The 23,912-nt window shown below is 38.0% G+C and overlaps 1 protein-coding gene across 7 annotated transcripts in view; it reads left to right on the forward strand.

Annotated features, from left to right (window-relative positions):
- Positions 1–23,912, forward strand: part of PLXDC2 (plexin domain containing 2) — a 430,201-nt gene that overhangs the window by 281,064 nt on the left and 125,225 nt on the right. For all 7 annotated transcript variants that reach the window (XM_005214189.5, NM_001077928.1, XM_015473986.3 and 4 more), the window contains 2 exons: positions 16,924–17,046; positions 22,585–22,703. In XM_005214189.5, coding sequence (XP_005214246.1) covers positions 16,924–17,046; positions 22,585–22,703 — 242 coding nt within the window. The remainder of the gene's footprint in view (positions 1–16,923; positions 17,047–22,584; positions 22,704–23,912) is intronic.

Here is a 23,912-nt window from a genome sequence, read left to right on the forward strand (position 1 = left end):
CTCCAGCATCCCTGTCCTCTGGCCGGCCTCTGTAGACTGACCACGGTGATGTGCAGCCTCCTGTCCCACCTCCACTCTGCTTTTCCAGGTGGCCAGCCTCTAAGGACTTCAGGTTTGGATAATCATCACCTCTCCTCCTAAACCTTGCTCCCTATGTCCTCCATCTCTCCACTTTTTTCCTACATTCTAAAGTTAAAAAAATTTTTTTTTTCCTTCTGATCATCTTTTCTCTGTTGTTTCCCCTCATAAACTCTGTTTGACCCATCTCTTGCTTTCCATTCTCACTGCCAACAGTTAGGTCACCTCACACTGAATTATTTCTAATCACCTCTGGCTCCTCGCTGGGCTTCTCGTCTACCACTACTCCCTCAAAAAGGAATGTAATTCTACCAAACTAAACTAAAATATATCTTTAGTACTCTCCCTTCTGCTTAGTTTCACAATAGAAATCAGCCAACATTTATTGAGAACCCGTTACTTGCTACACAGAGCAGTAAGCAGAAGGGGTTACAGTAACAGATGCATTCCCTGCTCCATAGGGACCTTCAGTTTAGTGTGGGTCACAGACTGGTAAACCTTAGTTACTCAGTAAATTAGGTAATACAATGCCTTAAAATTTCTTCTATCATTTTCTATTACTTTGACATAACCTTGTTTACTTTAACCTTGATGGTAAACTCTTCATACCATTTTAAAATAACTCCTGAATTGTTTTTTAAATCTACACCAGCAGCTATGGTTACTTAAACACTTAAAAAAAACGGAATTCCTTAAAATAACCGAATTGGTTTTTACTTTAAAAACTGAATTGTTTTTTAATTTTTTTTTAATCTACACCAACAGCTCTGGTGATGATGTTTTATAATTTGAAAGATAAGTAATTCTTTTAATCCAGAGGTAGACTTTTTGAAAACATTTGTCTTGAGATTTGGAAAAATATATTTCACTTGGACTGTAGATGTTTTCCAAGCAAAATATACGTATTTATAAACTAACATTTGGTTTTGTTTAGTTCAAAAGCTTAAACCAAAAACGTCAAAGTGGAATGTTTGCTTTGTCAATAAACATTATAAAAAATTATGCTGTAGTCATTGCCACATATTTACTCCATTTTAAAATTGGTTAAGAATAACCAAATATTAGTGTTCTCAGCTTAAAGGAGACTGTTAATATTATAAGATGTTTTATGTAAGTTCCATGGTAACCAGAAAAATAACACATGTAAAAGATACATGAGAGAGGTAACAAAGCATACCATTACTAAATTATCAATGAAATGCAAAGTAAAATAGCAAGAGAATAAAAGATGGACAAAGGAACTACTACAAGGCAGAAAGCAATTGACAAAATGACAACAGTAAGTCCTTCTTTATAATAATTGCTTTAAATATAATTATATTAAACTCCTCAATCAAAAGGCTTAGAATAGCTGAATGGATGTGTGTGTGTGTGTGTGTGTGTGTGTGTGTGTGTGTGTGTGTGTGTATATATCCAACTATCTGCCATCACTTTAGATTTAAGAATGTATACAGATTTCGAGTGAAGGATTAGGAAAACATATTTCTTGCAAATGGGCACCAAAAGAGAACAGAGTAACTATACTTATATCACATAAAATAGACTTTATGTCAAAAACTGTTACAAAAGACAAAATATACTGTATTATGATAAAAGAGTTAATTCATCAGGAAGCTATAACAGTTATAAATATATGTGCACCCAACATCAGAGCTGCTGCTGCTGCTGCTAAGTTGCTTCAGTCATATCCGACTCTGTGCGACCCCATAGACGGCAGCCCACCAGGCTCTCCATCCCTGGGATTCTCCAGGCAAGAACACTGGAGTGGGTTGCCATTTCCTTCTCCAATGCATGAAAGTGAAAAGTGAAAGTGAAGTTGCTCAGTTGTGTCCGACTCCTAGCGACCCCATGGACTGCAGCCTACCAGGCCCCTCCGTCCATGGGATTTTCCAGGCAAGAGTACTGGAGTGGGTTGCAATTGCCTTCTCCCAACATCAGAGCACCAAAATATATAAATCAAACATTGGCAAACTGCAAGGAGAAGTTATCAGTAATAGTTTGAGACTTCAATACTCTTCTTTCAATAATGGAAATAACATCCAAACAGAAATCAGTTAGGAAATGGCAGGCTTAGGCCAAAATAACACTGTAGGCCAAATGAACCTCACATTTCATACATAACATTCCACTCATCTGTAGCAAAACACATATTCTTCTCAAGTCATGGAACATTCTCCAGGATAGATCATATATTAGGCCACAAGACAATCTTAACATATTTTAAAAGACTGAAATCATATCAAGCATATTTTCCAACCACAGTGGTATGAAATCAGAAATTATTAGCAGAAGGAAAACTGGAAAATTCACAAATATGTGGAAATTAAAGAACATACCCTTGAACAACCAATGGGTCAAACAAGAAATCAAAAGGAAACCAGATGATATATTGAAACAAATCAAAACAAAACCATAGCATACCAAAGTTTATGGGATTAGCAGAAGTACTAAGAGAGAAGTTTATAGCTATAAAAAAAGAAGCAAGTTTTCAAGTAACCTAACTTCACATCTCGGGAAACAGGAAGAAGGACAAACTAAGCTCAAAGTTAACAGAAGGGAGGAAATAATAAAGATTAGAGAAGAAATAAATGAAAAAGAGAACAACAAAACAATAGAAAAATCGTTAAAAGTAAGACTTGGTTTTTAAAAAGATTAGCAAAAATGACAAACCATTAGACTAAGAAAAATGAGAATTGACTCAAATCAGAAATGAAAGAGGATACAAGTTATATCAGAGAAATGTAAAGAATCATAAGAGATTACTGTGAAAAATTATCCACCAACAAATGGATAAACTGGAAGAAATATGTAAACTTCTAGAAACATAAAACCTACCAAGACTGACTCCTTAAGAAACAGAAAATGTGAGCATATCTGTAATTTATAAGAAAATTGAATCAGTGATCAAAAAACTTCCATACAAAAACTTTCAGCCATATAAAAATATGAATAATACAGAAAACGTGTGTACCCAATACTGACTGAAGGGGGTAAAACGGACACAGTTGAATTTTGCTATGTACCCTTTTCCATGTGTTCTTCACTGGAAATAAACACTCTTCTGAGTGTGGTGTTTATCAAAGTGCTTTTCCAGTAAAGTAGATCTGATTGTGTTAAGTCTTGGATTCAGCCCTTCAGTGTGCTCCTGCAGACTTTGAAAAAAGGTCAAGGAATTGCCTGGTGATTCAGTGGTTAGGACTCTGTACTTCCACTGTAGAGGGCCCAGGTTTGATCCCTGGTTGTGGAACTAACATCCTGCAAGCCACACGGTGTGGCTTAAAAAAAAAAAAAAAAAGTCCCCACACCTTTGCCATGGTTGGCACAACCTCCCAGAACTGACCCCTGGCTGTTGTTCTCCAACCTCATCACACACACACCATTCTCTGCAAAGTCCAAAAAATGTCCTCTCCCTACTGTAACCTCAGTGCCTAATGTAACCTCTCCAACATACCAAGCACTCAACTATTACCTGCAAATGGATGTGGACATGAATGACTGTCAGAACTTGTGTTGAGACACAGATATGAAGAAGTCACAGTCTCCGTCCTCTAGAGTCTATAACAGGTGATAAGTGAGAGGAGAGGCAAGGGGATGGATATGAAAATAAACAATTGTAACTCAGTGTGGTAAGACCTGTAATAGAAGTCAGGTGAGCATAGGGCTGGAACTCCAAAGGGTGTAATCAGATCTTATGGGGTTGGAGAGGATAAAAGAAGGCTTCACACAAGAGGAGACATTTAAATTGGAGCTTGAAAAATGAATAGGATTTTCCAGGACACAAAAGGAGGAAAGCATATTTCAATCAGAAAAAGCAGCATGTGAAAATGCATAAAATCCTTGGCACCCACAGAGAGCTGTGAGTATCAAAGCCCAGGTTACATATGGAGGAGAAAGTGAAAGTGTTAGTCTCTCAGTCGTGTTCGACTCTTTTCAACCCCATGGACTGTAGCCCATGGGCTTCACAGGTGGCTCAGACCATAAAGAATCTGCTTGCAATTCGGGAGACCCTGATTTGATCCCTTGGTCAGGAAGATCCCCTTGTGAAGGGAATGACTACTCATTCCAGTATTCTTGCCTGGAGAATTCCATGGACAGAGGAGTTTGGCGGGCCACAGTCCATGGGGTCACAAAGAGTCAGACACAATTGAGCAACTGAATAGCACAAGAAGGAGATAAATTCACAATGAAATTTTTTAAACCTCTTTCTCTTCCAATATAAGGTTCTCTGAAATGGCTATATCTAATGAAATTGCGGTTTTGTATACTTTCAAAGCCATTGGGTAGCAGCTATAAGCCAGAGGGACTGGCATGTCACTCTAACACTTGAGATGAACTGTGTTGTGGTATCAAGTCTTTAAAAATCTCCAGCATTGCAGAGCCTACAGATGATGACAATGGTCACCTGAAGGGGGTGATGACCCACATTCACATGACTTTACCTTCCACGTTTTGCAGGATGGTATGAATTTAGTTGAAGACCTGTGCTGACCCTCCTACCCAAGGTCAGCAGTGAGTAGACGCCTACTTGAGTAATTTCAACCCTTTGTTAGTAAAAACAGGAGAGAACCTTTTTTTTTTTTTTAGCTTAAGGAGAGTCCTCTTCCTCAAATAACAAAATAACATTTAAATACTCCTGAGAGGGGATACCATGGTAAAGATCATATGCCATTCACACTGTAGTACACAATAATTCACCAGATTCTTCCTGAGAGATTTAAATAGGAAGGAGACAGCTGATAGTCATTTGTACCCAGGCAGGGTTTCTGACAATGGCAATGTTGAAGCCTGGACAGTGAACTCTAATAAACCTTGCCTATTTTTCCCCAGGCCTCCTGTACCCCAGATTTGTAGAAAGGTTAAAACATCAGTCATTTTTATTTTAATAAATTTAAAGGGGTATAATTTTAGCACTGGGGTCTGATTGAATATAGGCTTTCCCTGGCTTTGTTGAGCTTTGGGCATATATACAAGGAGTGCTGTTATGACTGCGTTATGTCATCGAGGCCAAATTCACCAGCAGCCACCTTGACTGCTCCATTCACACATTGATCAGGACCTGCAGATGGATGTCCAGGAAAGAATTCTTCCCAGCATGGAGGACCTTTTCATGCTCTGCCTTAGCAAACATCAAAGTGAAATAAAAGAAAAGCCATCCCTTCAGTTGTGATCAGTCTGAATCAGTTACACAAAAGCACATTTTAAGATATGGGTTTTTGCTGCTCTGCCTCAAAAGCTACATATTAGAGAACCAGATTATCAATTACAGAATAGTGGCTGTGCTTTCCTGAGGTCCCCGTTGAGAAGTGCCTCTTTCAACCCAAGAAGATGAGAGCTTTGCTCCCCCAGCCTTTGTGGCAGATGTAAATGTAAAGGTGTTGAAAATATATATATATATACAAATCTCTTTCATTTTCCCTGGGAGGCAATGAAGTGTTGCCACTGCATATGGAAGGTCTTTTTCTACTTTTCGTACCAGTTAACCTAAGAGCAGGTGTAGCATTATTCCTTCACTCTGGGTGGTCCCCGAGTTGTGGTTCTATTGACTGCCTTTTGTTCGCCACATACCTATATCCATTTCTGCCTGATTCCAGTATTATTCTGGTCAAAGGTTCAGTAAAATGAGAAGTAAATGAGCCATTTTTTTGAATAACATTTGCTACTGCTTTCCTTCAGTTGGATAATGAGATGTTAAGATATAATTGAAGTAAAAATGTTGAGAAGGAAATGGAAAAATAAGATCCCTAATAGAGTAGGATGGAGAAGGCACTGGCAACCCACTCCAGTATTCTTGCCTGGTAAATCCCATGGATGGAGGAGCCTGGTAGGCTGCAGTCCATGGGGTCACTAGGAGTTGGACACGACTGAGCGACTTCACTTTCACTTTTCACTTTCATGCACTGGAGAAGGAAATGGCAACCCACTGCAGTGTTCTTGCCTGGGGAATCCCAGGGATGGGGGAGCCTGGTGGGCTGCCGTCTCTGGGGTCACACAGAGTCGGACACAACTGAAGCGACTTAGCAGCAGCAGCAGCAATAGAGTAGGAAGGAAAATAACATTTTCAGATATCTAAGGATTCGTGGTTTAGATTCTCTTTCTGTCTAAGGTATGTACAAAGTAAGAAGAAAAATACATGGGCACATATAAAAGCAAACAGAAATTCATTGAACATCAAAAATGTCCCTAGTTGAATGTGTATGAATGCTTGAATATGTACTTAAGCATTTTAGAATCTAAGCAATCTTTGTAATGACTCCAAAGGTCAAGGAAAAATGTTTTATTGGCATTTTTATCAAAATAAATATATTCAATCCAATTTTTTCATAATAATTATAAGAAATAGAATCTCTAACATTTGAATTAGGATCTAGTTTGTGAGATATATAGTAATTCTAACCAAATTCTATTCTCTTCTGCCTCTTGACCATATCCTGAATGAATATGAGTAGCTCTGTGTAGGAACTCTCTGGTGGAAGAATATACATCCTCATAAACTCTCCCCTGAGGCAACACTAGGAAGGGATAACCTTGAATAAACAAACTTGATTTTTTTTGGTTGTTTATTTTTTCATGTACTGTGAGGGAAAGAGTTGGGAGAGAATTATTAGAATTATTATAAATGCGCAAAGGTCTTAGGGCTTCTTTTAATCTCTCACTGCTCTCAGTAACTACAGGTTTTCCCAAAACAGAGTTGATAAATATTATGTAAGAATACATTATATCAGTGAAAATAAATGCTCTTTTTAAAAGCCCAATCTAGTTGGTATTAATCAAGATATTGAAGGGCTGTGCAAAAGGAATCAGCAAAATGGGTAAAATCATACTTAAAATGCTTTTAGAAGAAATAAGCTGATTGGATTTTTATTGTGCTTCAGATTTTGAGATACTCAATATGTGTTTTGAATGGATTTACAAAATCTCTGTACTCTAAGATGTGCATGCACGTGCTCTCTATACACATATGTATATATACCTATGTATGCATATACATATGTGTATATATAGGGGTGTGTATTGGAGAAGGAAATGGCAACACACTCCAGTGTTCTTGCCTGGAGAATCCCAGGGATGGAGGAGCCTGGTGGGCTGCCATCTCTGGGGTCGTACAGAGTCAGACACGACTGAAGTGACTTAGCAGCAGCAGCAGGGGTGTGTATGCACACAAAACACACACATATGTGTATAAAAACAAAGCCAAATACGTTATAAATTTCTTTCTTTTCCCAAATAGAGTTTTTCTTTCAGCATTCCATTTAGAGTGTTCAAATTGGAGGGCATATTGAAAGTACAAAGTGCAAGTTGTGCAGTATGAATGTACAATTGGGTCAGTGCTCTCTTGTTATGGCTGTTTTGTCCCTCTCATTGAGCACTCATCACCTTAAGGGACCAAACTACCCAAACATCTGAGAAAACAGAATTAAGATCACAAGTCTGAGACTGTAAACAGGGCATGTGTCTCAAGAGGGTGGAAATATCACAGAAGTTCGAGCCTGACCAGGACCTCAGTGATCAGGAGCTCAAGAGGAGAGGAATCAATGATGCAGTGGCCGATGGGCCTCCCCAGAGCTCTGATTTTAAAAGTATGTCAGAGCAATGAAATGCTCGATGTATATGTTCTGTGTGGTAAAATTGCACCCACATTTGTAGAGAACCTTTTCACCAGCTAATACACACAGCAGTGTTGTTTAAAAGGGGGTTAATTTTAGTCTGATTTACAGAAGAAATTGCAACTCAATGAGAGTAAGTATTGACATGAGTTGGGATCATACAGCTTGGAAAACATGAAAAAACAAAAGAAGTTATAAGTTTTTGTTTCTCTTCTTTTACTCACCTACACAATTCTAGCTCCTGTTCTTCCCTTCTGGGGTTGAAGAGAGGCACTTCGTATCCTCAACATAAATGCTTATATTGGTAATTTCATGTATATAATTTACAGCCAATAACCAAGCTGTCACTGGTTGTTTTTCTTCCCCGGAGGATAACTTGTAATTTGTAATCCCCAATGTGGCTTTAAGCCAATAGAATAAAGGAGTCTTTGAGAGTTGATGTACTTTGACATATATGCTGCTGCTGCTACTAGTCACTTCAGTTTTGTCCAACTGTGCGACCCCATAGACGGCAGCCCACCAGGCTCCGCCATCCCTGGGATTCTCCAGGCAAGAACACTGGAGTGGGTTGCCATTTCCTTCTCCAATGCATGAAAGTGCAAAGTGAAAGTGAAGTCGCTCAGTCATGTCCAACTCTTAGCGACTCCATGGACTGCAGCCCACCAGGCTTCTCCGTCCATGGGATTTTCCAGGCAAGAGTACTGGAGTGGAGTGCCATTGCCTTCTCCATTTGACATATATAAGTTTTCATTATATAAAATATGATTGATGTATTTTACCTTAACAGGTGGTTGGAATTGTAGAGGAAATGTATTTGATGATTGAGAAGAGTATAGTTTGCTTCCTAGGTACCCATGGTTAGTAAGTTCACATGAGTTTCAGAAATGTTTCTTCTTTCTTTTTTCCTTTAATGAAGTTGCATGTGCATACCAGTATCCTCAGAGTGAACTGCATGATCTGCTAGCAACAATTTTGTCTCACGGAAGCCAGTCACATGAAACCCATCATTGTATGGTTGCATCTGGCAGACATTTACCAGATAACTTACCACAACTCTTAATTTTCATATTAGCAGTTGCTGCTACATGTGATTTTGTTTAAAACCCTGACTGAATTACAGGCATGTATTTGTCTGAAAGAGGTTGGCTTAGATAGCATGGGATAACGTATTATGATTCATAAAATGGCATTTGTGCAAAATGCAAGTTGAATTATGCAAAAACTTCATTTGTTTGCTTCAAGCAAGTTGTCTACCACACACACCAGTTCAATTCAGTTGCTCAGTCATGTCCTACTCTTTGTGACCCCATGGACTACAGCACGCCAGGCCTCCCTGTCCATCACTAACTCCCAGAGTTTACCCAAACTCATGTCCATTGAGTCAGTGATGCCATCCAACCATCTCATCCTCTGTCATGCCCTTCCCCTCCTGCCTTCAATCTTTCCCAGCATTAGGTCTTTTCAAATGAATCAGTTCTTTGCATCAGGTGGCCAAAGTATTGGAGTTTCAGCTTCAACATCAGTCCTTCCAATGAATATTCAGGACTGATTTCCTTTAGGATGGACTGGTTGGATCTCCTTGCAGACCAAGGGACTCTCAAGAGTCTTCTCCAACACCACAGTTCAAAAGCATCAGTTCTTCGGTGCTCAGCCTTCTTCACAGTCCAAATCTCACATCCATACATGACTACTGGAAAAACCAGCCTTGACTAGACAGACCTTTTTTGGCAAAGGAATGTCTCTGCTTTTTAATATGCTATCTAAGTCAGTCATAATTTTCCTGCCAAGGAGTAAGCATCTTTTAATTTCATGGCTGCAGTCACCATCTGCAATGATCTTGGAGCTTAAGTCTGTCACTTTTTCCACTGTTTCCCCATCTATTTGCCATGAAGTGATGGGACAAGATGCCATGATCTTAGTTTTCTGAATGTTGAGCTTTAAGCCAACTTTTTCACTCTCCTCTTTCACTTGCATCAAGAGGCTTTTTAGTTCTTCTTCACTTTCTGCCATAAAGGTGGTATCATCTGCATATCTGAAGTTACTGATATTTCTCCCGGCAATCTTGATTTCAGCTTGTGCTCCTTCCAGCCCAGCGTTTCTCATGATGTACTCTGCATATAAGTTAAATAAGCAGGGTGACAATATACGGCCTTGATGTACTCCTTTTCCTATTTGGAACCAGTCTGTTGTTTCATGTCCATTTCTAACTGTTGCTTCCTGACCTGCATACAGGTTTCTCAAGAAGCAGGTCAGGTGGTCTGGTATTCCCATCTCTTGAAGAATTTTCCAGTTTATTGTGATCCACACAGTCAAAGGCTTTGGCATAGTCAATAAAGCAGAAATAGATGTTATAAGTATACATATATCCCCTCTCTCTTGGGTCTCCCTCCCATCCCCTCTGCTGTTGCTGCTAAGTCGCTTCAGTCGTGTCCAACTCTGTGCAACCCCACAGACGGCAGCCCATCAGGCTTCCCTGTCCCTGGAATTCTCCAGACAAGAACACTGGAGTGGGTTGCCATCTCCTTCTCTAATGCATGAAAGTGAAAAGTGAAAGTGAAGTCGCTCAGTCGTGTCCTACTCTAGTTACCCCATGGACTGCAGCCTACCAGGCTCCTCCGCCCATGGGACTTTCCATCCCCTCTAGGGAGAATTTAATTGATTGTTTTTTTCTTGCACATTTTTGTTTTAAACACTGTCTTTGGGTGTTTTTTATTTATTAACTCATTCAACCATCATAACAATCCAATGATATTGATATGATTATTCCTCCATTTAATGGATTAGAGATCTGAGGCACAGAAAGGCCAAGGAACTTAAGTCACTAAAGTCAAAGAACTTAAGTAAAATTATTCGAAATAACTTGATTTCACCATTAAATAAATTCTCTACTCATATGTCATTCACCTACCAATCTGAGAGTCATTTGGGGGACTGTAATAGAGGACATCCCTCCTAGCTCAGTTGGTAAAGAGTCCATGGTGTCACAAAGAGTTGGATATGACTGATCGACTTTCACTTTCACTAGAGTAATCTAATTTAAATCTACTTATTCAATTTGCAGTTAAAAGAATAGAGGCTGAAGCAGTACAGTAAAAGTAGCAGGACTTAAGAGGACTGCCGCTCTGCTGTAAGGTGGAGGTGTTGGAACTTTCACAGAGACAACAGGTCTTTTCTTCCTCAAACTCTTTAAGAATGAAATCCAGTGAGGGAGAATGTCTAGTTATTGACATGTAATGAATTCTAAAGTATGTTGTGAAGGGGTCATAAAATTTGGAGACCAATTCTAGCCATGTGGCTTTAAGCAAATTATCCAGCTTCATTACATGCTTCATTTAATAAATGGAAACTTGCATCTCCTGCATTGGCAGGAAGATTCATTACCACTAGTGCCGCCTGGGAAGCCTAATAGTAATAATACTAATATTAATAACGTGGACATCCCTGGTGTCTCAGAGGTAGAGAACCCACCTGCAATGCAGATTCAATCCCCAGGTGGGGGAGATCCCCTGGAGAAGGAAATGCAACCCACTCCTACATAGAGAATCCCATGGACAGAGGAGACTGGTGATCTACATTCTATGGGGTCACAAAGAGTCAGACACAATTTAGTGATTAAACAACAACAAAATCAATAATGTAATTCCTTTCAAAGTTATTATAAGGACACATTGAAGAAAATATATAAAAATTATGTAATTGGTAAGGCCCATATAGGTATTGGGGTCTTCCCTGGTAGCTCAGTGATAAAGAATCTGCCTTCACTACAGGAGCCATAGGATACACGGGTTTAATCCCTGGGTCAGGAAGATCCCCTGGAAGAGGGCATGGCAACCCACTCCAGTATTCTTGCCTGGAAAATCTCCATGGACAGAGGAGCCTGGCAGGCTATAGTCCATAGTGTTGCAAAGAGTTGGACACAACTGAAGCAACTTAGCACACATGCATATAGGTATTGGAGCTTCCCTGGTAGCTCAGCCAGTAAAGAATTCACCTGAAATGCAGAAAACCCCAGTTGATTCCTGGGTTGGGAAGATCCCCTGGAGAAGGAATAGGCTACCCACTGTAGTATTCTTGGGCTTCCCTGGTGGCTCAGATGGTGAAAAATCTGCCTGCAATGCGGGATACCTGGTTTCCATCCCTGAGTTGGGAAGATCTCCAGGAGAAGGGAACAGCTACCCACTACACTATTCTTGTCTGAAGAATTCCATGGACAGAGGAGCCTGGCATGCTACAGTCCATGGGGTTGCAGAGTCAGACACAACGAAGCAATTTTCACTCATATACACACTGGTTTATTATAAAGGATACAACTCAGGAACACCTGAATGGAAGAGATGCATAAGGCAAAGGGAAGGGGAAGGGTGTATGTGTGCAGTTTCCAGGCCCCTTCTGTGTGTGCCACCCTCTGAGTGAAACTGTTACCTGAGAGGGGACCCCTTCCAGGACCCAAGAGCAGGCTCTTGTTTAATATTCTAAAATGAATTGTTCAGGAAGACACATGTACTGAAAAAGCACAAGACTTTATTGGAAAGGGGTACCTGGGTGGCGCTAGTGGTAAAGAACCCTCCTGTCAATGCAAGAGATGTAAGAGATGTGGGTTCAATCCCTGGGTCAGAAAGATCCCTTGGAGAAGGAAATGGCAACCTACTCCAGTATTCTGGCCTGGAAAATCCCATGGACAGAGGAGACTGACAGGCTACAGTCTGTGGGGTCAGAGAGAGTGGAATACGATTAAAGTGAACTAGCACCACATAGGTATTGGCTAATCTCACAATTATCAGAATAATATTTGTGGTTAATAAATATGTAATCATGGTTAGTAAATATATAATTATTGTGTAGGGGTTATTCATATCAGGACTTACAGTGATAGAATTCTCAAATGCTTGAGGAGGTGTACAAATTTAGAACTATAGATTATTCAAGTGACTAGAGAGGGCAAGGGCACCCCACTCCAGTACTCTTGCCTGGGAAATCCCATGGACAGGGGAGCCTGGTAGGCTGGTCCATGGGGTCACGAAGAGTCGGACCTGACTAAGAGAATTCACTTTCACTTTTCACTTTTCTGCACTGGAGAAGGAAATGGCAACCCACTCCAGTACTCTTGCCTGGGAAATCCCATGGACAGGGGAGCCTGGTAGGCTGGTCCATGGGGTCACGAAGAGTCGGACCTGACTAAGAGAATTCACTTTCACTTTTCACTTTCCTGCACTGGAGAAGGAAATGGCAACCCACTCCAGTATTCTTGCCTGGAGAATCCCAGGGACGGGAGAGCCTGGTGGGCTGCCATCTATGGGGTCGCACAGAGTCAAACACGACTGAAGTGACTTAGCAGCAGAGACCATCTACAGAAATAGCAAAGTAGATCCTTCAGTTGCAAGAGAAAATCTGCCAATTATAGCTGAGCTCAGAACTTGACTTTAGGCTTAGTAATGAAAGCAAGAGAAGTGTGTAACTGTTGAAATTCAAAAATCTAAACACATTTGCTTCTCTTATTTGGACTTTTTAAGTGGAAGTATCACTGAGTTACACATTTGCTCAGTAATAACCACTTTTCTACAAATCTTATGACCAGGTAGATAAATTCTATTTAAACTAGAAATACGTAATGAGTAAAAGAGACATTTTGTGATCAGCTTTTCAAGTGGCTACAACCAAGCTTGAAAATAAAAAAAAAAAATTTAAAAACAGTAAATATGTGTTACCTAAATTACCTTAAAATGTGAAAGACCAGAAAAATGAAATATTTTTTCTGTACAACTGGACATGCCCTAGATAACTAAAGACAAGAGACAGCTATGAGTGCTTTTGAAGATTTGGAAAAAATTTATTCAAATAAAGGATGCTTTACTTTGCATAGCTGGTTCTTATTCAACACCTGATTACACTTCCCTCCCTGCTCTCAGCAGGCCTGGAAGGTTTCTCTCCACTCAGTTATTAATCATTTCTAAAATGATATTTTTAAAACTTAGGAGTGTAAGGAGAACTCAGTAGGGCCCATGGCTACATTCAAGCATTTTACTTTATAGTCATTAAGAACTAACCTAAGATAATGGAGGAATTGGGTTTCATATGGCTAAAGAAAACAAATATTCTCTGAATTAGCAAAATTAAACTCATTGTATGGAGTAGTGGAATCTTTGTATTCTTGAATTGTTTTTCACATTAGTCTTCGTGGTAGTGGTATTAATGGTAATAGTGGCAGCAGATTAATCATAGTGGCAGATGTGCTAGTAATTATAGTAGCAGCTTCTTGTTAGTGGGTCTACCCTGGTGGCTCAGAGGGTAAAGTGTCTGCAATGCAGGAGACATGGGTTTGATCCCTGGGTCAGGAAGATCCTCTGGAGAAGGAAATGACAACCCACTCCAGTACTCTTGCCTAGAAAATGTCACGGACAGAGGAGCCTGCTAGGCTAAAGTCCTTGGGATCGCAAAGAGTCGCAAATGACTGAGCAATTTTTCACTTCTCTTCTTGTTAGTAGAAGTTGTAGCAATTGTAATACTCCTATAGTTTAAATGGCACCCCACTCCAGTACTCTTGCCTGGAAAATCCTCATGGACAGAGGAGCCTGGTGGGCTGCAGTCCATGGGATCGCTAAGAGTTGAACACGACTGAGCAACTTCACTTTCACTTTGCACTTTCATGCATTGGAGAAGGAAATGGCAACCCACTCCAGTGTTCTTGCCTGGAGAATCCCAGGGACGGGGGAGCCTGATGGGCTGCTGTCTATGGGGTCACACAGAGTTGGACACGACTGAAGTGACTTAGCATACAAATATAGCTTTTACACATTAGCAAATTCTTTCATCTTTTCACTTAGTTCTTTGGGAACAGTTTGAGACTTCACCTTTGAAATCTGAGAAATTCTAGTCCTGGAAAACTTTTTCCTGATGAGAGGAAGCGAGAGAGTGATTCTCCTTATCTGAAAACTGGGTTATACAGAATGGAGAATAACATTTTGAGAAATCTATAAAATAAATGTAATCTTATTTATTTTAAAAATAGTGAGAATTATGTATCTGAAATCTTTTATGACTGTATTTTTCAATTCTGTTTTTAGGAATTGCTGCTGCAATTTCTTACTGCAGTTGTTTCAATGAATGAATATTGTATTGATTTAAAATTATCTTACTGCCTTGAATTACTGCTCTCCTTATTCTTTAATTCAATCAGTTTCTCTTATTAGTACATGGAAAATTTAAAGTAGAGGAATAACTATCCAGAGATATTGACCCTGAAAGAACACTTTCAGAGTGTAAATCAATCTTTTCCTTAAAAGATTATATTTATAGAATTGTTGTCTTCCTTTTAATGGTGAAATTATAAAAGGCACACTGGTGAGGATAAGAGAAAAAAATCACAGACCCTGAAAAATAGTCACTCTTCATCTTTATAATTTTAAGGGTGTTGGACTTTGAACACTGAGAGCATGACTCTGAGAATCTACAGGGAAATCAAGTAAAAGCAATGACTTTCACCCTACTGTCGTCTTTCAGTACACTTGAGCTGTGTGACATTGCAAATTACAAAGTTCTGCTCAAGACACTGGGAATTTATTTTGAAAGTTTTTTTTTTTTTTTTTTGGTGAATGAGGAACAAAGAGTAATTGATGACTATAACATGCTAAAGATTTTACCAGTTTAAGAATCTTTTTAAAACCTGAATGGCTATGATTAAATTATGCCTTTGGTGAAAAATAAAAAGGAAGTCAAAGGAAAGAAGACACTGCTGGAAAGACAGAAATTGATTTCAAACTAAATAACTACAGATTTAGGGCTTCCCTGGTGGCTCAGTGATAAAGAATCTGCCTGCCAGTACAGGAGACTGGGTCAGGAAGATCCTCTGGAGAAGGAAATTGGCAACCCACCGTGGTATTCTTGCCTGGAAAATTCCATGGACAGAGGAGCCCTGTGGGCTACAGGCCATGGCGTCTCACAAGAGTTGGACATGACCTAGCAACTAAACAACAATAACAAACTACAGATTTAATTCTCCAATAACTTACTAGAAATTGCAATAGAGAATTTGAAACAATGAGGGCCATGATATGCTAATGAAAGCTTTATTCAGACCATGAAATGAGATAAAAGTTTTACACTTTTAGGGGTTTAAATTCAACATAATTTTGTGGGTTTTTTTTTTAATTCTGCTTTTTCTAAAATTAATTCTTAAAAAATTAAATTAATTCTTATGAAAATATTAATATAAAAATGATCTATAGTAACCCCAGATATGTAGTTAACTTATAATTACCTAAACATTACAATTGCATTGTCACAAATAACTTGCTTTGAATTTTCTTTGGTTAATGTATGTATATGAATGTTTTTATATGTTCTTAATTGTGCACTTCCTAGTTTAATATTAGAAATTAGTATTCCCTGAGCTGACTCTCCTTTTAGGCAGCTAAAGACCTTGGAGGCCAGAAGCCAGTATAGGATTAACAATTTGTCATGGATAATCCACAAAGTAAATAAACCCAGTGTGAATAATTGAAAGTGGGTAGAGTTGTAACATGGGCACTATTGAAATTTAATTCAAGATGAAGTTCTCCATAGTAAATTCCCTCTCGTTATCCAATAGCTGAAATAGGCTGACATCGATAACTCTCTAAATAGAGAGGTATTTGTGCATTATCAATGGTTACATATAGACTAACTCCTTGATACGGTGCTACTTGAGCAATCTGAGAAATGTGAAGTTTATCCTTTAGTGCTTAGCTTCCTTTCAACTTTGAATAGATGGTTCAAAATACTTTCTGCATTTTAGTACTAAATATATGTATGTGTGAATTCTAAAATGTCCTAAACTGAGATTAAGAATGTGTAACTGAACATCATGAGAATACATTAATTTGTAAACTGAGCTTACCTGTTTGACTAGTATAAAAATAACAAGGGATTACTAAAGGCAGATTTAATGTTTGGATTACTTACAGTACTATCCTAGCCTTTTCACCCTAATAATCTCTTGGGATAGTAGTCACTTTAAGTGACTTTAAGTCACACACTTAATTGTACATATAATAAGTTTATGATTACTATTCTGCTACCATATTGTATATTATTCTGCTACCATATTAATCCAGACTCAACTATTGCTGATCAGATATTAAGATATTAATTATGTTTCTTTTTTTAGCTACTGTGATTTTTCAAAATGTCAGTGAAGTGGAGTTGGGATATTTTAATTAAAATATTCTGTTTTTTTCTTAACAAGCTCCTGTTTTTCTAATTACAGGTTTCATATACACTGGTGAAGTTGTGCACCGAATGCTAACGGCCACACAGTACATAGCACCTTTAATGGCAAATTTTGATCCCAGTGTATCCAGAAATTCAACTGTCAGATATTTTGATAATGGTATGTGTTGGTTAGCCTATATTTTGCTGAATGTATACTTATAAACACTGATCATCAGATTCATATTAATATTTTTGTAATGTTGGGTTTAGACTGGATTTGTTAACTGGTGCAAATAGCCTGAGGTAACGAATGTTATACTGCACCAATTAATACTATAACAAGTGGATAAAGTATATGGTAAAATGTCACTCACGTATTCATTCATTCATTTGCTCATTTAACAAACATTTATTAACATGTATTAGGGAATATAATAAATGAGTTGCAGCAAACATTGTTTTGGACAAAGCAAACACATTTATTTGATGCTATTTGAAGTAAGTCCTTCCTACTAAAAAGAAGTAAATAAGGAAAATTTTTTAGTTCTGATTTTTAGGTAGAGACAAGTGGCATAATATATTGATATTAAATTTCTAAAACTTATAAACTATTTGTATATTTTGAAAATATAGGATGGTGTAGTAGTGAAGTCACTCAGTCGTGTCCGACTCTTTGCAACATCATGGACTGTAGCCTATCAGGCTGCTCCATCCTTGGGATTTTCCAGCCAAGAGTACTGGAGTGAGTTGCTATTTCCTTCTCCAGAAAATATAGGATAGTGAGTAATTAAAATTCACTTGGCCTTCCCAGATGGCTCAGTGGTAAAGAATCCACCTGCCAAGTTGACGTGAGTATGATTCCTGGGTAGGGAAGATCCTCTAGAGAAGGAAATGGCAAACCGGTCCAGTACAGAAATCCCATGGACAGAGGAGCCTGGTGGCTACAGTCCAGGGGGTTGCAGAAGAGTCAGACACAACTCAGCAACTAAACAACAAAATTCACTTACGGAAAAAGTTTTCCTGACTTTGAAATATGAAATAGAGCTGTTAAATTTTATCGTATATACTGACAACAGTCTATCCCTACTAATTCTTTAGGGGAACACACAAAATAGTCAAGGAAGAAGTAGACTATGTCACTAAATGCCCCCAAACCTAAGTAAGAAATTGATGTTCCTAAAAACATAAATGAATTTTCCTGTCTACATCTTAGTTAAGACTGTAACTATGATAGAAAAAGAATATAGGAAAAGAGAGTTTGTTTTGGAAACTTAAAAATAGAAATTTCTGTACTCTTTACAATACAAAAATATTATTTATTTGCCCATATGAGAATCATCTTTTAAAAAATAGAAGCATGTGGCCTGAACAGAGTTATTTCTCCTCTTGTCTTGCCTTAATGACCAAGGGAGAAATTAACCGTAGGGTAGCATAGACTTACTGGTGACCTCAGCTTTGGGAAAATGACATCACTTTGCTGAAAGAGATCTGGCCAGTGTGATAAAGTCATTTTACAAGTCAAAATAGCAAAAGAGGAAGACAACTAAACACATTCAGATGTGCACTTTGAGAAACAGATTTCAAACAATTTGAATAACACCAAAGTATGCTCCAATAAATGAAGTTAACTCTAAATATTAACTATAATAATTATTTCCTTCGGTTATGTTAAGAACTGTTATATTCTGTCCTCTCACTTAAAGGAAATTGACGTACAAAGGGTCAAAGATATACAAGCAGATTTTGAGTATACTTTAGACAGAACTACAGTGAGCAACTTATCTGAAGCTTATTTCCTGAATCACCTAAGGAATCTACCCTATGTAGTTTAGAAAGTTGAGTATTTTCCAAGCTTTGTCACTTACTAGATTATGTTGAGACATTTAGTCATAGACACAAGGTTCTGTTGATCAAGTGTTTATATCATTAACATCAAAATCATAAAACATATTGTCTCCTTCCCCATACACTCTCTCACATATCTTGTGCCTAAGTAGCTCCGTAGTTAAATTTTATCTTTATTAAAATGATTTTGAAAAATTGATATGTGCCACTTCAACTGGATTCTAAAGGCCAGTGGCTATTTATAAGAAATGATTTTCTCTTGCATACCTGGCACGAGAACTCAATACACAGTAGGTCCTCAATAATTATACAATGAATGAATAAATGAAAAAAATTAAGTATGTAAATTGATTTTTAATTCTGAGACTTGTGAAAGTACAAATACTCAAGAACTATTGTATTTTTACTTTATTGAAATATCTTCTGTGTAGTAATCAATGGGAATACTGAGTTCTTATAATAATAAAAGCTAGTAATTTCTGTGTTTTATTAAATGATAGAAGCACTTCTCAATATTGTAAGGATCTTCACAAAGTCCTTTCATACCAGAGCAACTTACTGAAATATTTCTAATTCTGATTGGTTAGGATCATTGAAGGAGTGCTTAAGGATGGGAAACTCAACATTTTAGGAAAGCAAAACTTCTCTAAAGGAGACAGTGGCAGTTTAGAACATTTCTTCTAAGATGAAATTTCTGCAGTATTAAAACACTAGGTTTTAAAAATCAGACGATGCTTCCAGATATGATAGCCAGACTAGATAACTACTGGAGTGTAAGGAAGTCACAGAATATTAATGCACAAGAACTAGAAAAGTTATTAAACTAAATCTTTTATTAGAAAAATAATTTGATGGCTCATAAATAGCAGATTAGAAGCATAATTCTTATCGAAATCATAAACCTAATCAAACATAGAATCAGAAAATTTGGAGTTAATAGTGACCTTAAATGCCCCTAGATCAGCCTACTTGCCTGTTTTTATTTTGGAGATTAAAAAATTGGCATCCACTACTGATCAGAAAGTTTGATGATCACCCTAGCGATACTAAGTTCCAGCTGCTCAGTTCCGTTAAGCACATAGGATGGTGCAGTAACTCATGTAGTCTGTAACATGAGCTTAAATAACAACTTCAGCTCCACCAGGAGGAACTGTGCCATTAGATTTTGTGTCCATCATCAGAGAAACAACATATGATTGTCAGTCATAAGCCAAGAGATGCACCACTCTAACCCAGCTCTTTGGTAAATTCCATGCTTGAGTCCAAGTTTTGCTCTTGACAGGTTATTCTCCTACCTCGTAGCTGACCAAAGAAAATGTTTTTTGATTCACTTATCTAGTTGCTTCCTGTGTTAGGTGCTACCTAGAGAGCAATATGTGATCATTATCTGCTAAGAGAAATATAAGATTATATCTCTAGAAGCCGCTCTCACTAACCTGTGGACTATAGGGTTTTAGATTTAATAACAGGTGAAACTTGAAATATTGATTATTTCATAAAACAAAATAGAGATAATTTTAAAATTTAAGAAGGTAATTTTAATGTAGGTAATTTTAAAATTTAAAGATAACATTTACACTCAACTAATCTTACTAGTGGGCTTCTCTTGTGGCTAAGTGGTAAGGAATCCACCTACCAATGCAGGAGAGGCAGCAGACGGAGGTTCGATCCCTAGGCCGAAAAGATCACATGGAGGAGGAGATGACAACCCACTCCAGTATTCTTGCCTGGAGAATTCCCTGGACAGAGGAGCCTGGTGGACTACATTCCATGGAGTCACAGAGTCAAACACTATTTACCAACTAAACAACAGCAATCTTACCAGTAGACCCACTTAAATTAACAAATGTTGGAGGAGCTGTGATAGGACTTATTCACACATTTTAGTGTTATTTTATAAAGCCTGCTATAATAATATGGGGAGAATATCATCATCAGAATTTGCATTAAAAACATTTAATTACTCAAAAAGAGGTAGACCTCTTTTATGCACAAGAATGTGCAGAAACTATGTATTTGGGAGCTGAATGCAGAAATCTCTAGAAAGTGAAAATTAGTCTTCCCATGTTGCAGAAGATACAGGTTCAAGCAGATTGTGTCCAAAGTCACACAAAAAGTTTGAGAGGCAGGACCCAAGTCTAGATCATCTGCCTGCCAATTCCGTGTTCTCTCTGCACCATCAAAGTGCTGATTGAAATTAGTGAAGATAGAAATTAGCAAGGATAGGAATTACGAGGAGACCAGATCTTGAAAGGTGTGGACACGTGTGAAGGAAAAGAAGCTGTTAAGAGGCATTTCATGATCAGAAGACCCTTTTACTTCTACAATTATGGAAAATTTCCTGGTTATTACTGTCCTCGCCTTTTCCAGTTTAGAAAAAAAAAAAAAAAGTAGTAGAGATACAGAGATGCCCATGAAAGGAATAGACATGGATTTTCACTTAAAACAGGGCTATGTCTTAGGTGCTGCTTATGACTAAACATACCAAGGTAAAAGTCAAAAATAATGTTTTTACTTATAAAGTTTTACCTCAAAGAAACAAATATTTTTCTGTATTTAAAGTGTACAGTGTGATAATGTGGTATATGTATACCTTGGAAAAGAATTTCTACCATCAAATTAACTAACATATTCATCCCCTCACATATGTACCTTTTGTTTTTCTGATGTGAACTCTTTAGGTTTTATTCTCAGTAAATTTTGATTATATTATACAGTGTTGGGCTCCCCTGTGGCTCAACAGTAAAAAATCCACCTGTAATGCAGGAGACATGGGTTAGATCTATGGGTTAGGAAGGTTCCCCTGGAGAAGGGAATGGCTATCTACTCCAGTATTCTTGCCCAGAATTGAATATCATGGACGGAGGAGCCTGGCAGGCTACAGTCCATGGAGTCACAGCGTTGGACATGACTGGAGCGAGTGAGCAAGCACACATACCTCCAGTGCCAGACACTGTATTCCCTGTGTTACACATCAGATCCTCAGACCTTATTTATTATATCAATGAAAGTTGGTATCCTTTTGTTAGCATTTCTTTTTGCCCCAGACTCTAGTCCCTGCTTTAAGATTTCACACGAACGTGATACCATGCAGTTTTTCTCTTTCTCTTTTTGGCTTATTTCACTTAGCTTAGTGCCCCTCCAGATTCATCCTTGTTGTCTCATTGGTGGCTATTAAGCTGTGTTTCAATTAATATTTCATGTTAATAATTTTATAGTAAACATTGGCAGATTGACTTATCAGACTGTGGTATATAGCACTGAAGAGTCATCCCAGTGTACTTCAAGGGGGCTTCAGAAATCTTAGCCTGGGGCACTTAAAGCTACCTTGCAACCTTCTAGAAGCAATACTACAAAGACAGAAATGCAGGCATTGTGAATAAAAGAAGAAAATTCCCATTAGTGTTAAAGAAATGTCTTCAGCACAGAAGAGTATAATTCTAAATATGGAAGAGACATCTTCAAGTCTGTTATAAGTGATGCTAGCTTCCCTGAATGTGTTCCTTTCTCTCTCAGCATTTGTCAAATGTATTTGAAGTTCATTCAAGTCACTTGGGTTGCATTTTGAAAGTGGCTCATGGAAATTTAAGCAGACAGTAAACCCATTAACATTAATGGACTTCCTAAGGCAAAATTCCCCCATACTGGGCTCAATATTAACCTCAGTATGAGGTTAGATTTAGAGAATACTCAATTCTTTATAAATATCCCAAATGCTATTTCAGTAACAGAATTCCAGTTAACTATATACAATTCAAGTAGCACAACTACTAGATGAGAAAGTTAGATCCATGCTTTTGTGAAGATTCCCACCAGAACTGATTGAGTTATTTTTCTCATCGCATTTCTTCTGTTCCAATGGGGTTTATAGGCACAGCGCTTGTTGTCCAATGGGACCATGTACATCTCCAGGATAATTACAACCTGGGAAGCTTCACATTCCAAGCAACCCTCCTCATGGATGGACGCATCATCTTTGGATATAAAGAAGTAAGTAATACATTGATGAGTTCTTTCCCCTTTGACCTCTATCATTTTCTCCAGGTGTCAAGTAAAGGGCATTTAACATTCATGAACCTCAAGTCATTTTCTCACCTCTTGATTTCTTTTGCTTTATTAAAAAAATACAGTTTTTAAAATCTGCTGGATAACACCGGTTATTTTGGGGTTTTATTTTTGCATTCTCATATCTTTGGCATTATGACCCTTGAATTTCATTAAAATTATTAAATAATTATATTCTTGTGATAGTATAAAGAAATGTCTCTGAGAAAAAAAAATATTCCCAATTGGAAGGATTTTCATCTAAATCTGATTGTTTATGTTTATATTATTTGTTTTTGCCTCATCATCTTCTGTGACATCTTTTGACTCTAATTTCAAAGTGTTAATAGACATGAAGATTTGTGTGGCTCGATGACCCAATACTGAGAGCATTCCAGGACAGCTGAGTCCACAAGTCCTTTGGCTAGTGTTTATTGCTACCTGATAGGAAAGATTAGGGCTTCCCCAGTGACTCAGTGGTAAAGAATCCGCTGGCAAAGCAGGAGACACAGGAGACACAGGTTCGATCCCTGGGTCAGAAAGATCCCCTGAAGGAGGGCATGGCCACCCACTCCAGCGTTCTTGCCTGAGAATCCCATGGACAGAGCAGCCTAGTCGGCTACAGTGCATAGAGTCCCGACGAGTCGGATATAACTGAAGAGACTAAGCAGGCACGCAGCAAAGATTAATTAGAGATCTAAGTGACAGAATGAATAAGGAAATTTAAACTTTGTTTCATTTCCCCAGGCTGACAGAGAATAGAAATTGACTAGATTGCAACCTTAAATTTACAGAATGTCTAAATTAGAATAATAGCATGTTTGATTTAACACTCTGTTGACAATGTAATTAAGATCTATTAGACAACCTAAACTTGGGGAGAAGGTAGCAAAGAATTTAAGAATAAAGTTTCAGAAGTATCAGAAATGATGTTTTAGGCAGTCACTAATCGTGAGAGAAATTCTGACAATGTGAATTGATAATGGGCATTATTGACCATGTCTAAATGAGTATTTATAATACTGCAATACTGACTCACCATCTTATTTCCCACTGAAGGGTTATTTTTCCCTTGGGAAATGAATCCCTGACTCTAAAAAAGATGCCAATGATTTTAAAAGGATTCACTTTGGTCACGTCTTCTGAAATCTATCT

The sequence above is a fragment of the Bos taurus genome, chromosome 13 (genome assembly GCF_002263795.3).
Source record: "Bos taurus isolate L1 Dominette 01449 registration number 42190680 breed Hereford chromosome 13, ARS-UCD2.0, whole genome shotgun sequence".
NCBI lineage: Eukaryota > Metazoa > Chordata > Mammalia > Artiodactyla > Bovidae > Bos > Bos taurus.